The following is a 15,668-nucleotide window of genomic DNA, read 5'->3' on the forward strand; positions in this document are numbered from 1 at the left end:
GCGGCATATCTCCTCACATTTTTGGGGGGCTCTGGCATTTGGTGCGTGCTTAATTAGGACTCCCAGCGATTGCAGTTGAATCCCAGCCATGCCGTGCGCGTTTTAAACGGAACTCGGCTCTTTAAAACGCCTTTGGGGACATCGAAAAAGAAGGAAAAACTGGAGAGCGAAAAGATGCAGGGGCAGATAGAGGAATAGGCAAACAAATCGGGGAGATTTGGAGGAGTGAAACCACCCACGTTGACAATGAAATTAGACACGCTTCAAAACATTTTTGGCGAGCTGTCAGAGAAACGTCAATTTCAATTTCGAAAATAATTGATTTCCCCAGCAATTTGCGTAAACATCGCAATGAGCAGTTGAGTCCCAGGAAGTGGTAGTCAGCAAATCTGTTCCCCAGCTCCCAATGCCACCCCCTTTTGCTCCTTAAATTTCCCCAATCCGCTTGGGAGTCTCGCACACACATATTTGAATAAGTATGAGGGATGATATATGCAAAATGTTCCTTCGTGGGCTTTGCACCTTGCACAAATCTGTCATGCGTAAGTTAGAACTTTTTATTTTGTGTTTCCGAATTTGTAAAACACTTTTTTGTAGAACGTGGCTACACTTGGAAAACCCACACTTAACACTCTTTAAATTGCTTTTTAATTGCATAAAAGCAATCAAGTTTATGTATAACAGTTTTTAGTTAATAGTGAAAATGTGATTACTTTAACTATTGACATTATTAATTAAATGTCATCATATGAATAAAAGACTTATTCTAGACTAAGTGTACAAATGAAGGGAATATAGTTTTCAGTTAACAATTAAAATTTAATTTTTAAATTATCTACTGAATATTTGTATTGTATTGTATGTGGAATATCAAACTCCGAAGGGATCGTATTTTTTATCAGTGCACATATTCTTTTTCACCTCTTCATCGTAGCATATAAATCATGCGGTTGGCTTTCCGAGGCTTCCCTCGCTTTTCCCGCTTTCTCTTCGATTTATATATATATTTTTTTTTTGCTTCTCACTCGGGTGCGTCTGTGTGGGAAATTGCTTGAAATAATAATGTTAGACATTGGCGCGGACGAGGAGCACGGAGAAGTTGTTGTTGCTGCTGTCTGTTTGTACATATTGATTGATGATTGTCAGCCAGAGTCCCAGACCTTCGCAGAAGGGAGAAGTTTAAATTGCCTGGGAGTCCGCCATTTACCCATGGGCTAATTTTTAATGGAAATACCTTAACCCAAACTCCGCAATATGTTTGCTTAATTCAAATAGCCAAAAGCGCATTTTTTTTCGTAATTATAGCTGGTTTTTCACGCCCTCTAATGGACGGGAAAATGTATGCAACAAATCAACCAAAAAGAAAACCTCTTTTTTTACGAAAAAAGCTGACAGAATTTCGCATAAATCAAGCAATTTTTTTATTATTAATAATTCAAGCTTGGTATACACAACTTTTTTAAATAGTTTACTCCATTTATTTATATTTTCGTTGTAAATTATATGTATTGGTATACATTTTTTTGCTGTGCTTTGTAGATAAGTTTATAAAGCATTTTCAATTTGAGCTTTTGATATTTAAATATTTGTTGTATTTACGGGCTTAATGTTATTTATAACAATAAAAATGAAATTGATTCTGCTCTTCTGTGGAATTCTCAGTCGATGAAATTTGTTTAGAGTTTTTGGCATTTTTGCGGACGAGTTCATAATGGATTTATTGTGTTGAAAATTTGAAATTAAGAGCTAATTTACTGCCACAAGCGAATCAAATATGAAACGGGTTGACACCACTGGTATTTCTATTAAAGTCCGATGAAAAGTTTTCCACTTTGTCACGTCGAAGACCGAAAAACTTTGAAAGGAAAAAACCATAAAACATGAGAGAGAACTCCTTAAAAAGCATACACTACACATAAATTATGCTTCTTCATTTGCCCAGGAGAATTGGCGGGGCGAAAAAGTCGACGTTGAAGTCCAAAGCAAACTTGCAAATGCAAAAGTTTTTCACAATTGTCGTCCAGTCGTCGCCTCTAATGAAGCCACAAATGCCAACTGCGATGTGGATATCCCTTTCTCATTTCCTCGCTGTCACTTTTGCCTTTGTTTAATATTTCAAATTGGAAGTGAAAATCTCTTTGTGTGCGTAGGTGTTGGAAAATTCGGCTAAATGAAAAGCAAGTGGCAGCCAAATGAAACCCGAGGCTGAACCCTTTTATTGGAGTTTTCTTTCCAATTTTCGACACACACTCTGGCTGGCATTTATTTGCATATTTTATTAAGAAAAATACATGTGCCCGAGTGCGAGTACATAATGTACATATTGCATACCGGATTAGATACTTGACTTTCTGCCTCACAACTTCCTCACTTTGACCTTGACTTGACTTCAATGTAAAGGCAGTGTGAGTGTGGTATTTTCTTTTTTATGGCCAATCAAATATGCAAACAGTGGGCGGGCACAATGAGGCGTTGTGCGGTCCCTTACATTTTTCGCAAATGGAATTTCATTTGCATAACTCTAAGCAAATATAAAATATAGTTTTAATACCCTGTGAAGTCTGGCTAAACTGGGCTCTAAGGGATTTCGGAAGTGCTTTAGGAAATCTCTTTGAAAGAAGAATAAGTCTTGGCATGTACAAGAGCCTAGAAAATAATTTTTTTTAATTCCACAGAATGAGTTCGAAATAGGAGTAAATTTGGCAAAACAATGTGTATTTTTGCAAATCAAAAATATTTTAGAATAAAAATGTATTTGTTTTTCATAAAAAGGACTTGTAAATGAATAGCCTTTACAATATTGGGCTTGTTTATAACATTTTAAACTTTAACTATTAGGTTGAAATACTTTTCTTGAATGCTCACCGAAAAAAAAGTTTTTACAAGTTAAAATTAGATTTAATAAAAGTGTTTTGACATAAAAATGGGCTATATGCTTAAGTAGGGCTTCACAAAAATTTAAAATAAATATATTTAAATTTAAATATTTATTTTTCAGATCATCTTTGATGGCTTTACGGTGGGCAGGTTCGACGAGGGCATGGTCGATACGGATGTGGATGGTTATGAAACGAACCTAAGTCCCACGGGCGAGTTGCCCGGCTGTCCCGAGGGCTTCATGCAGGTGAGAGGGCTGGAATTCCATTTATTAAAATTCATGTTACGTGATAATAAAAATAGTTTGCGGGAAATTGTGTCCGGGAGTTTGCAGTCCATTTGCTTGCATTGGGGGCTATAATTTCATGCCCAAGTGGGCGGTGATGGGTGGCGAATCCGGGCGAGGACTTTGGCTTGTCATCATTGGTAGCTTTCGTCGTTGTCGACGTCGTCGTCGTCGTCGTCGTAGTTCGATTCAATCAATGTCCGAGTAATTCTGTAATTTTCTGTTTGGTTCTCTGTTGACAAATACCACATTAGCCCGGCAAATTGAATTGAATGTTGCGCCTGTGTGCGTGCTCGTCCCGATATCCCTATCTGTGTGTGTTTGTGTGTGTGTGTATGTTCGTCCTGACGATCCTGGGATTGGGAGCTTGAGTGCTGTTAGTGTTGTTGGGTCATATCCATTTGGCCCTTCTCTTGGCCAAAAAGGAAAACTATTTAACATGTACTCGGGCACTGTGTGCGTGGTGTATATTTTTATCGCAAATTTTGCGGACACATTCGGGAGTGGACTTTCACCGCCCTTGTATGGCTAAAACCAAAATCCTGGCTAAATAAAATGTACGAAAAAGCTCACTAAATCCCTGTAATTGACTTGTGCAATATGTTTGAATGTTTCGTGTCTGTATGCGTATCTGTATCCGCTTGTGTCTCAGTTTTTGTTTCAGTTTTCGTATCAGCATCTGTATCTTTATCTCGGTTTCGGGTTGACTGGCCCTGCTTGAATCGCCTTTTGATAAAGCCCAGACTGACTGCTCGTTTTCCTTCCTGCTCCTTCGGATACCTTAAGCTGTTTTAATTTGAGGATTAAATAAAATATTCGCACTGCAGCGTTAAAATGCAAATGGTGAAAGAGATGTGTAATCTTCTGCTTTAAACAGGTTCTGAAAAGCGCAGTTGGACAGCATATGGTTGGTTTATTGAAATGAAAATCCGGGGGATTTCTTGGCAGTTTTAAATGTGACTAAATAATATATTTATAAAGGTTTATTTAAATAAATAGTCTATCAGTCCCAAAAGCTGCGATATCCTATGTGGCTTTGTTTAACAAAATAACCCAAAATATCTATTACATATTTATGTTTAAATTTGGGGAAAGTTCGAATTAGTTGCAGCCAAACTGATTGTAGATAAATACTAACCAGTTGTCAGTTTAACACTATCGGGCGATGCAAATGAGAATTTATCATTCAATAAATAATGGAATCTATTGATATGGCTTAAAACTATTTACCATTAAATTATTGCGCTCTTGGGCAATTCGTTATTAGTTCCCATAAGTTCATTTGCATTCATTTAAAAGAGCTCCTAAGTCATATGAAATGCCCTCCTAATTCCATTTCCCAGCACTCTCCCACAATCTCTCCCTTTTTCCGGGACTACAGATTTTCATTGGTTCCATTTCCCTCCGCTAACTAGGAGGAACTCGGTTCGTACACCATCGGACTGTTGGAAAACCATAAACCTCTATTAGTTTAGCTACGTAGGCTCTCCAAACCCTTCACATTCCCCGCCGGCATTCTATATCTCCCCGTCGCTTTGTGCAACAATAAATTTTAACAAGCGTGGGGCGTGCGCTGACATTTTGCGGTGTTCGTCCCCGAAAAACTGAAAAACGGGGAAGCTGGACTACGGGATATGGGATAGCCATCCAGTGCAGTCGCAGGCAGTCCTGTCCTGTTGAGGTTTCATTTGGCGCTTGACATGTGTACGGCGTTGAGGGATTTCCAAAAAAGGACGAGGGGTGAGCCTGGGCTAACAGGCATGCCCCTAGTTTTTCCTGCCGCTGCATTTTCCGTCTGCAGCGGCTTTTATACGCTTGCAATGGGTAGCTGTAATTTTGTTAGTGCACTTTAAGGCCAGGAATTAAATTAGTTATGTTTTTGGAAAGAAAATTATTCTGATTATCCCAAAAAAATATATTCTGTGACCAAAGGAAAATAAAATATAAAAAAGGAATTATTTTAAAACAAATACCTTTCTTTTATCTTTTGCTAAGACAAATACTTCTGGTTTAAAAAAGGAGTCAATATGAATCAAAAGTAGTTTCTATAGTAAACGAAATACAAACTATCAAAATCATTAGACCACAAGGGTATTACAAATTTCGTTACACAACTCTGGCATTTTTTTTTATATTTTTTTATATTTGGGCTTCCTTTTCGGTTTTAAAATGCAGTTAAATATTTTCAATTTTTTTTCGCTGCTCGTGCATTGTTTATTGTAGTCGTTGCAGTTCTATATAGACTCGTAACTAACCGCAGGTTTGTGTTGTGTATTCCCCCTTCAAAACCTCCATTTCCATCGAAGCTGGTTGTTTTTTTCCAGTAAAGGCAATTTTAACTGCTGACGCGGTTTTGTAAACCCCCTCCTGGCCCACCGATCTGTATAAATAATGCGTGTCATGGCCTGGCCACATAAATTCTTGACCGAAACGGAAAATTTATATCCGCTGCCTTTGCCACATATACGTTTATATATGATTTACCCAGGTTCAGGCGCAGCACCCCGTGTCGAGCTTGAAGTTTCGGTTTAATCATTTATTCAATTTAGTTGGACATTCTGTCTCATGCATTTTGTAGCAGGACAAAAGGGGAGCGAAACTGGGCTGTCCTTATCTTGACCTTTTCGGAATTATTTTTAATAATTCAACAAACAATCTTTCTCCGGCAGTGGAAAGAAGAGCGAATATCTTAAGTACGAGCACAGTTTAAACTATTTAATCGGAGTTCATTAATGATGAATTTGTTCCTCAATAAGCTACAATCAATAATTTAGTGAAAACTACAAATCTTATTTTTAAAAGTAATCATTCATGTTGACTAAATATATTTTGAGTAACCTTTACAAGGTATTTTGTTAGTCTAATCCTAGGATCATGGCTTTCCCTCTGTTTTTGTCTGCTTAAAACTCCTGCTGGACCTTTTGTATATTTGCTAATAATGCTAATCATAAATAATAAAGTTTATGCATAAACGTATTAACCTAAATCAACAGAAACAACAACGGAGGAGGAGGCTGTTATCCTTGAGTGTCCTTGCGAGAGCAGCTTGAGCAAATGACTCAATATTTGACAATCATAACATCCCTAGTCCTAAACCTCTGCTTCCTCCTTCCAAGAAGGAAGGACATCGGCTGGAGGACTGAAAGCAGCTTGGTCCTGCTTCAGTTTGTCAATAGTTTTTATTGGACTAAATGTATACGTATATAGATAATGCATATAGATTGTTTAACAACTTTTGCCTCGGCCAAGCTCATAATTCAACGTTGACCGCACGGAAGTTAGGGGAGGTTTACGAGTTAGAGAAGAATGCTGCCAAGTTAAGAATCATTTTTTCAGTTATTTATTGGCTTTTCCCCTGTACATATTTTCTGCAAATTAAAAAACCTCTATGGTTACGCCAAATGCTTAAAATTACTATAAATCAAACAGACCGCGAGGACAGTGGGTCGGCGATGGTATTATGCGCTTAAATTGTTTCACAATTAAGTTGAAATACACACTGAGGCAAAGGGGAATATCGGAACAGGAAAATGCTGTGGAGGAAGACTGACAAGCGGCAGCTTTTGTTTATTGTTGGCAGATTATGAAGGGAGAAGGATTCTGCGGATGCCAGTACATCAACAATGCTGATAAAACTTGTATTCCACTCAGTGCGTGTGCATATGAGCGAAATCCATGATGCTCAAACAATGTAATTTCAATGGTTATGCATTAATCGTCTTAAGGAAATTTTAATAATAGTGGATGGGGCAAAAGTTGAGAAACTCGCTTCACTACAAATAAAATGTTTAGTTTGCTTTAACACATTAGACAAAGACTTTTAATTAAATCTTGTTTTTAGCTGCCTTTTTATTTAGTTTATTTTTTTTTAATTATTACTATTAGTTACGTATTTATATTTTGTTTATTAGAAACTTTGATTTTAATTTTATTTCAAATCTATTTTTATTAACTTCAACATTCAATTAAGCCTTTAAAATGTATTGTAGGCCAACATGTGACTATACCGACTGGCATGTGAAAAATGTTTGGTCAAAAAGTCGGTCCATTATTAGCCTTGGCCTAATCAAAGAAAATTCCTTGAAAATTTAACCCAGAGGCAGCGGCACCCCAAAAAATAGCTTGCTACAATAATAATTCAATCAATTTAAAACCAACACAAAACGTAGCAGAAAAAGCAAGAGCAGATAGGCCAAAGACGGAAAAGAGGGCCAAAAAGGGGGAGGAGGGTTAAAAGGACACACACACACACACACAAGGACTGAGGTCCAATAATTCGTTATGAAGTCGATGCTAATAACGCTCCAATGCACACAATGGACATGATGACGATGATGAAGAGGAACGATCAATGGGGTAAGATGGAGGGTGATGCTAAAGAGGGGAAAAAGACAGGACACTCAAAAAAAAGTTTATTCTTTTTTCTCGTAAGGTACTTAGAAAAAATTATTATACAAAATATGTTTTTTTAAATAAGTGCACAAATAGGAAAACATTGAACAAGTTTTTAATTTATTAATTTTTGATTAAAAATTTATAGAAAATTTTATAGATCTCAAAAACAATCTGTTTCAAATGTTCAAATGTGAAATCAAGATTCCGCTACTTTTTCTAAATTTGGAGACCAACAATTTGTTTGAGTGTAAGAAGGAGAGGCCTGTGACCAGGACTCGTCCAGAGTTTGCAATGAATTTACACAAAATCGAAATCAGAAAATTACCATTATGCCAGGCAGTCAAGCCTGCCTGTGGGCTCCGGTTTTTCCTCGACCCTCGACCCTCCGCCCGATCCCGATCCCAATCCCAATCCACTGTTCATCCTGCCGACGAGATAGAGGAGGATGGTCGACGGACTTGCCCTGGTCATTCAATATGACAGCAGCAATGGACCGACAGGACCATCCAGTGCAACTGCAACTCTAACCAGTTACAAATATTGGCCAGACCTCGATTGGCGACTTTGCAATTACAGCAAAAATTGTTGTTTGAGTTCGAGGCTGCCGCAGGACATGTCCGGGGCGAAAAGGACACAGAGGGTGCCAAAGGGGCCGGACTCATCGGTCGTCGGTTCAGTTCAAATAACCCATTAACTAAAAACTTAATCAATTGGAACCCCAGTGTAAATGAGCTGCCGTTGCCATTGCCATTTTCCAATCCCCACATTTATCGACTGGTGGCCACTGACCTAGGCCGCAGGCCGTAAAAAAAAGTACTGACAGCCGAGCCCGGCCGTGTCCTCCTCGTCCTGGCATTAGCAATATTAATGCCGCCTATGCAAGCAGGCTCAATAAATGTCAGTTGTCCTGGGGCAAAACCAAGCGTTTGCGTCCCAAATGGGGAAAAGATTTGTGGGATTTTGCGGCGTATGCTGGGCATTCATAGTTCAGGAAATGGTCTAGACATACCAGTAAATTCTGAAGTACTTTACCCTATAAATCAACATATTATCAAATATTAAGATTTTTGTAATAATAACAACTTAAAAGAACAAACTTTTAAATATAAAAGAGGCTTGGAAATAAATAAAGTCAGATTAAAATCTTTAAAAAACATAAAGATTAAGTTTTGTCATACAAATTGTCAACTTTTTTATACCTTTTTTTGTACTACCAGTTTAAGTGGCAAACAAAAAAACTCATAACTAAAAATCATGCCAAAAAATGAATTGAGAATTACAATTTGAAACTTATTTTAAAAGCGTACTTATTATTTAACAATCAACTTTATGGTCAGCTTCGAAATTTATTTCGATAGTGTACACATAATTTTTAAATATATCCTTTTGGACGTATAACTTTTGCTAATAAAAGTTAATGACCGTAATTTAATAGTTAAGCTTAGATTAAAGCATCCTAATATTGATATTTGGAATGAAATTATGTGGTAATTAAGAAGCTAATACATAACATATTTCTGATAACTCAACAAGGAAAATTATCAAATGAAGGCTTGACATAAATCCTTGCTGTTCAGACAGGGTGTTTTACAGCCCATTATTTCTGTTCCCATTTAAAGATCGACTTCGATTTGCGACTCTGTCAATATTTCAACCGTCATGCGAATGCTTTAGGCGTCTCTTTTTTGGTCGCTATGCAAATACATTTATGGGGCAGCACTTGCAGGTGCAGTTTTCATGGTTGCATTGTTGTTTCAGCTGCTGGTCGCACACCTTCGACGATTGCCAACGGTTTTTCGCATGCATAAAATACTGATCCAAATGTGGACTACAGTCCGTTTTGGTAACGCTGCCAAGTGCCACGTTGCGTTGCCGGAAAGAGCAGGGAAAACAATCAAATATTGAGCGCAGAGGTGGGCTGGAAAATAAAATTAAAAAAAATTACACTGCACAACACACGCACTCATAATCCATTAGCCCAACGCCAGATGGCCTCATGTACCGTGCGTTTATTAATTTTTCATGCGTTTTTCACTTACCCAGTGTGTGCCAATAAAATCAATAAGGGTATACGAACTCTATAACTTAACCCAATTTTTTAATGCGCCCAGGCGTTTGTGTGTGCGGCTTTAAATGTTACATCCCAGCATTTTTGCCGAGCTGGGCGAAATTGCTTTTAGCCGTTCTGTTTGGATGTCTGTGGGCGTGTCACCAGCGAAACAAACTTGATTTTTAATTAATTAAATTTTTATTTATTTACTTGGCAGCTCAGCGAATTGGGACGCCCATTCACCGGCGGCTCGTGGTGCGGCAAGGCCACCGGACCGCAATTGTACTTTAGCGAAACATCCACGGTGACAGCGTCGGTGAAGGTGAGTGCAAGTGCAAGTGAGAGGGGCGACTGGGGGAAAGGGACGGGAGCTCGACTCAGTGAGCGTGCTCAAATTACATACCCTGGCAGTCACCTCAAGCAATTATGTCCTTCCAAGCGGTATAAAGATGTTAAGCAAATATAAAATAAATAAATGTTTTAAACCATTTTTGTTGAGAATTTTTTTTATTTTAGTAACGTTTTTTTGATTTTAAAATAAATATGTATTATATAACAAAGAGTGGCATTAAAATAATATTATCCTATATTTGTCTTAAAAAGAAAACTAAATCAGAGAACTGAACATTGTTACAGAAGAAAGGCTGCAATATTGGTGTTTCCTTTCCATCATCATTACTCGGAAGATCTACAGGCTCTTCAATTACTTTGCCAGGAATAAAATCTTCAGTACATCCAGAAGTTTACTCGACCTGCTTTTCATTTTCATTTTAAATTGAACACAATTCTGTGCGCACGGCACACGGCGTATGCGTAATATTTTCTTAAGGCAGTCAACTGACGAAGCAGTGCCATTGCCACTTTTTGATTAATTTTTAAATAAACGCGCTGCCATAAAAATGGGCAAATGGACAGGGCATCGTAAAGGACACGTACATGGAAAGCTCTTGTCCGGGAATATGGTTTCAGTTACTGCCGTCGAGTTGGCGCGCATAAATTATGAAAATTAATAAAAGTTCATTCGGTATGTGAGAGGAAAGTCTTTCAGACACTTCTCGTCTGCAAAAGTGTTGATGAGCAGTTGACATGGCAATGGAGAAAAATCAAAGAAGAAATCGCAGATTGCATAATTAAAGAGAAATTGCGTGTGGAGATGGTAATTCTTACTCGTTAAGCATCTTTTGTGCTACTCTTCACTTTTTAACATTTAGGTTATTTACAAAAATAAAATAACTTTTAAGTAACAAGCCACGTTCATGTAATTTTAATATTATTCTCATTTAAACATTTACTTACAAGTTAAAGGTGTGTCTTATTTTATTTTAATTATATTTTTGGTTAGTTGTAATATTTTATATTAATTTGAATGCAAAAAGAGTATAATTAAAGTGATAGCTATTATTGGTAAAATTTAAAAAAAAGGGAAGATAAATTGCTTAAGGTTGAAAGTTTAACTCATTAAGCAACCATTCCGGTTGTTTTCCATCACAGGGAGAATAATTTGAGCCACGTTTCCGTTGAAACATTTTCACATTGATTGCACTTTTTGGCATTTTAACATTTCAAATGGCATTCTACTTCCGTTTTTCATTTCGTTGCAGGTATTTCATCCGCCACGCAATATCCGAGACGAGAAGCCCTTTGAGTTCAGCATAAGATATAAATTTATAAGCCAGTCGGATGCAGTTGTGAGGTAAGTTGCTGCACCAAACTGCACCGGCAAACTGACAAATATCTGTGCAGCTTGAAAAGTATTCAATTGATATTGGTTCGGTGCATTTTCCCTAGCTTTTCTCATTCCGATTTTCCCTTACTGTCAGCCAACCGGGGTAATGTCATCAGTCTGCTTCAGCTTTTCCCGCTCGAGTTTTCATCTTTCCATAGATGTTTCTATTTCTGGCTCTGGCTCTGGCTCAATTCGAATGTTCTTGCTTAGAACTTAAATCTTTCTACCTGAAAGAACAATGCCACTTGGTTGCCTTGGGGATGGCTTTTCGGGAAATTCGAAAAGGAGAAGGCAGCCGCATAAAACATGAGTCCGTGTTCTGTCTAGTTTCTCAATACAGTTTTATCCTCACCTCATGTATTTGTAGAGCAATCCATTTGTGCCTAGGCATGTGTCAAATTTGTCTCTGTATCATTTTCCCTCTCCCCTTCCTTCCTTTTTCCATGTGTCGCGCTTTTTGTTCGCAAGTGGAAAATTAGAGTGAGAGGAAAATAGAAATTGAAATGTATTTTTACGCCTGAATAAGTTTCACAGAATTTTACAAGTGGGTGAGGGACGCACAGCAAGCCTAAAACTCATTTCCACTGCCACACTGGCATAAAATGCTGGTCTTTTTATAATTAATAAGAATAGAAGAGAACTTATTTCTTTAGCTTGAATATAACTCATAAAAATAAAATTTTTACAGAGAGAGAAAACTATTTTCGACTTGTGGTTTCTTGAAAAATATGTAGTAAAAAACTTGCCTTAGACTTTTGATTTTTAAATATTCAGTAAAGTGAATATTGATTATTTTGAATTAAATTTTGTAAGAAGTTTTGCTATATCTTAACCAAATGGTATTTATTTTAATAATTTCGGGTTAATATTTAACTCCAAGATATATTTTTTTTAAGTGATAGGTCCTTTTATTGTCCGTGAATCGTGTGCACACCATTAGCAAACTAAACAATGATCAGAGCCCCAGGTATGACCATCTATATAAAGGTATGTGTATGTGCGAGAGTGTGAAATACCCGTAGCACATTTTATGCAAATTGCAGGTCTTTGTGTTGTTGTTGCTGCTGCTGGTGCTGGCACAGCCTTAAATACCATTCAAAATGAACTCGCACGAACCGAAAACGAAAACGAACCAGAACCGAGAATGAAAATTGCTAAACTCACACAACACTTAGTGAACTGAGAATTGAGAACCGAACCGAACCTTTTGGCCCCTTTTTCCAGATACGGCCTGCCCGATAAGCCGCTCGAATTGGGCCGGGTGACACCTGGCACCTATTGTACCAGGCAATTCGATGAATGCTACCGTAACAAGTGTCGCCTGCAAAGTCCGAATTATCCTGGCATGTATCCGAGGAACGTAACCTGCTACTGGACGATCCGGCAGAAGGAAGTACCGACCAGCAAGCACGCCATGATTGCCGTTAGCCAGGAAAATCAGCACAAGGCCTTGGTGAAGCGGTAAGTTAGGAGGGGATTGGACTGCAGACTGCAGAATCTCGAATGACTACCTGCATTGGAGAGCATTAAATAAGCATTACCATTTTGTCACACACCTCCCTCCAAAAATTCAACTCCCGAATTGAATGGGATACAACGCACATACATTTCCCGCCCAATCCAAAGTGCAACTGCATCTGCATTTGTATGACAAATTTCAATTTAGCAAATTGCTAAGCGAAGTTCCAGTTTGCAGTTTGTTAACTGACGGCACAAATGAAACTGTTTCGTGTCCGAGAATGTTAAGCATTCGTCGCCCAAAAAGTTTTGTATATTCCAATTAAATGCGGAAAACAGGCAGCCGATGCAATTTGTATGCAAAACAGTATTAAAGGGCAGCATGTGAAGTTTGTAATTGGATTGATGGGATTAGGTAAATGTATTTTTGATATTAGCTGCCATTTATTTTCAATTTTCGAAGAGCACAACTCGGCTTTCTGGCTAGAGGTATAATAAAATCAGTGACCAGCTGCTGATATTTTCATGGAAGGGTGCTTTTAAGAAAGCTAACAAAAATAGTTATGATTCAATTTTAAAAATGTTATTTAAAACCTTTCCATAATCAGTATTGCTTAGCTTAACAAAGAAAACAAAATAATTGAATTTAAAGGCTTGTCATTTGAATATTCGAATTAATCTAAGGGCAGCAGTTGTCAAACCAATGCTAAAACTTTATAAGAACGGTTGAAAGTGAATCAATTAATTATATTTGTATTCATAAAAACAAAACAGAAAACAAATTATTTTTTTGGGAAAATAATTTATTAAACTTCTTTTACCATAAAGTAATTTATTAAATGACTTATTTGTTTTACTTGTAGCTTTTATTTATTATTATCTCACAGTCACCAAAAACAATACTTCTCCAATACTGGCTCTTTAGTTTGTCTTTAATAGAAAACAATATTAAAAACAATTTAAAGAGTATAATATTAATATAAAAACTACTATTATTATGTTGCCAACTGTGTGAATTTTGTATTCCTGGCTTTGGCAAATGAAAATGTTTTCTTTGCATTTCAAATTGATTGCTTTTCTCTGTTTTTCAATTGTACATATTGTTCGTGTTGCTCTGGCTAACAATTTCAATATGATTTCTATTTTTTCCACCCACCTTCACAGATCAATAGCCAGCTTTAATAAGACCTCGCGGTCCATTCGAGCCTGGTCGGACTGTACAGGTGAACGGGACCACTTAATTTTCTACGACGGCAGTTCCACCAACGATCCCGTTTTGGCCAAATACTGCGGAGGAGACTGGTTGCCACGCGTTGTTTCACGGTGAGTCTAAAACTTCTCCCATTTCACAGGACATCGTGATATTGTTCATCTTAATCAGTAAGAAAGGGGACGAGAAAGGCAAAGGGCACAAGAAAATGCTGGCAGACAGACGCAGGACATTTATTTAACGCCATTTCTTCTTTTATGAAAAAGTTAAATATGAGCACAGCAAAGCTCATAATACATTTACAAGAAAAGATAGACAGACATTTTTAATGAGCATGTGTGTGTGAGAGTGTGCCACTATGTTAAAGTGTGTTGGTATAGCCCACAGTGATGACATTATAACAAGTTGAAACTCCGAATGTGTTTTATGATAACAAATGAAACTGAATTTTTAAATTAAACAACATTATTGGATACTATTTTTAAATATTTCACATTTCCAAAAGGTTTTACATAAAATACATTATTGTTAGTCTCTACTTCATTAATTATTAAAATAGAATAAAAGACTTTTTTTTGATTTAAAATTAAAGAGACCAAATTCTTAGTGCTTAAAATGGGACCACTGAATATTATAAAAACTTAAATGAGCTCTTGAAAATAAAAAATATGACTAAAAGTATTTAAAACCTATTTAGGCAGAGTTAGAACAAAAACGAACAAGCGAACTTTTCTGTTGAAAATTACTTAGGATTGTTTATTAACGTTTCTTCTTCGATCTAAGCTAATCTGTGATCTGTATCGGTATCCAAAAGTGATTTTGTTATCACAGTGAACGGGGAATCCTTTTCCGCATCACTGCTGTGTGTGCAGGAGTAGGTGTGTGTGTGTGTGTGTGAGTGAGAGGAGACCGCAGCCTAGTGCACTGCACTGCAGTTTTGGCTCGGGGCGCATGTGTTCCAATTCAGTTACACATAGATACAAAGACCAACACTCACAGATACAGATACAAGATACAAGCGTGTGTGCGCCTTACAATTGTGCGCAATGCTTAAGCAAAACCGGAAATTGGGTTGCTCTGCAGACAGTAACCGACGGACAGACACTGAGATCGACCGACAGACAGTCGGAGGGAAAAGTGAAAAAGAGATGCGAAATTCGAGATACAGATACACTGACACACACACACACCCATACAGATGCAGAAAACACCCTGGTGCACACATTGAAATAAATAGATTTATGCTGCCGTTTGAAACTTTGCTAGTGCCATCTATTGAAAACATTTTGATGCATGTGATTTATGCAATGGCAAAATTTTGCTCATTAGTTTCCAAGTTGCCAGCATTTAGATCATCAACCATAAATTCTTAAAGACACCACAGCCTTTCAAAAGCAATTTTAAGTTTCAAAACTAGCGCACACACACATGCACACCTGCGGCAGCCTGGAGTTTTGGTTTAAGCAATTAAAATGCAACTACTAATCGCTGTAGTTTTGGATTAGTTGGTGAAACTAGTTCGCTCATTAGTGCAATATTTCCAAACTATAGGTTATTTTCAGTTTTCAGTAAAAAACAAATATATGGATTATCAACAAAATCTATTTACATCGCTATTTTGGAAAATACAAAAATGTAATATTATTAAAGCCTACAATTAAATATC

General features: G+C 37.3%; 1 protein-coding gene across 1 annotated transcript in view; it reads left to right on the forward strand.

Annotated features, from left to right (window-relative positions):
- LOC108044176 overlaps positions 1-15,668 on the forward strand; it is a 110,945-nt gene that overhangs the window by 61,119 nt on the left and 34,158 nt on the right. The window contains 5 exon segments of the mRNA XM_044457668.1: positions 2,999-3,124; positions 9,826-9,930; positions 11,210-11,301; positions 12,559-12,795; positions 13,957-14,115. Coding sequence (XP_044313603.1) covers positions 2,999-3,124; positions 9,826-9,930; positions 11,210-11,301; positions 12,559-12,795; positions 13,957-14,115 — 719 coding nt within the window.

The sequence above is a fragment of the Drosophila rhopaloa genome, unplaced genomic scaffold, assembly GCF_018152115.1.
Source record: "Drosophila rhopaloa isolate 14029-0021.01 unplaced genomic scaffold, ASM1815211v1 contig_163, whole genome shotgun sequence".
Taxonomy (NCBI): Eukaryota; Metazoa; Arthropoda; class Insecta; order Diptera; family Drosophilidae; genus Drosophila; species Drosophila rhopaloa.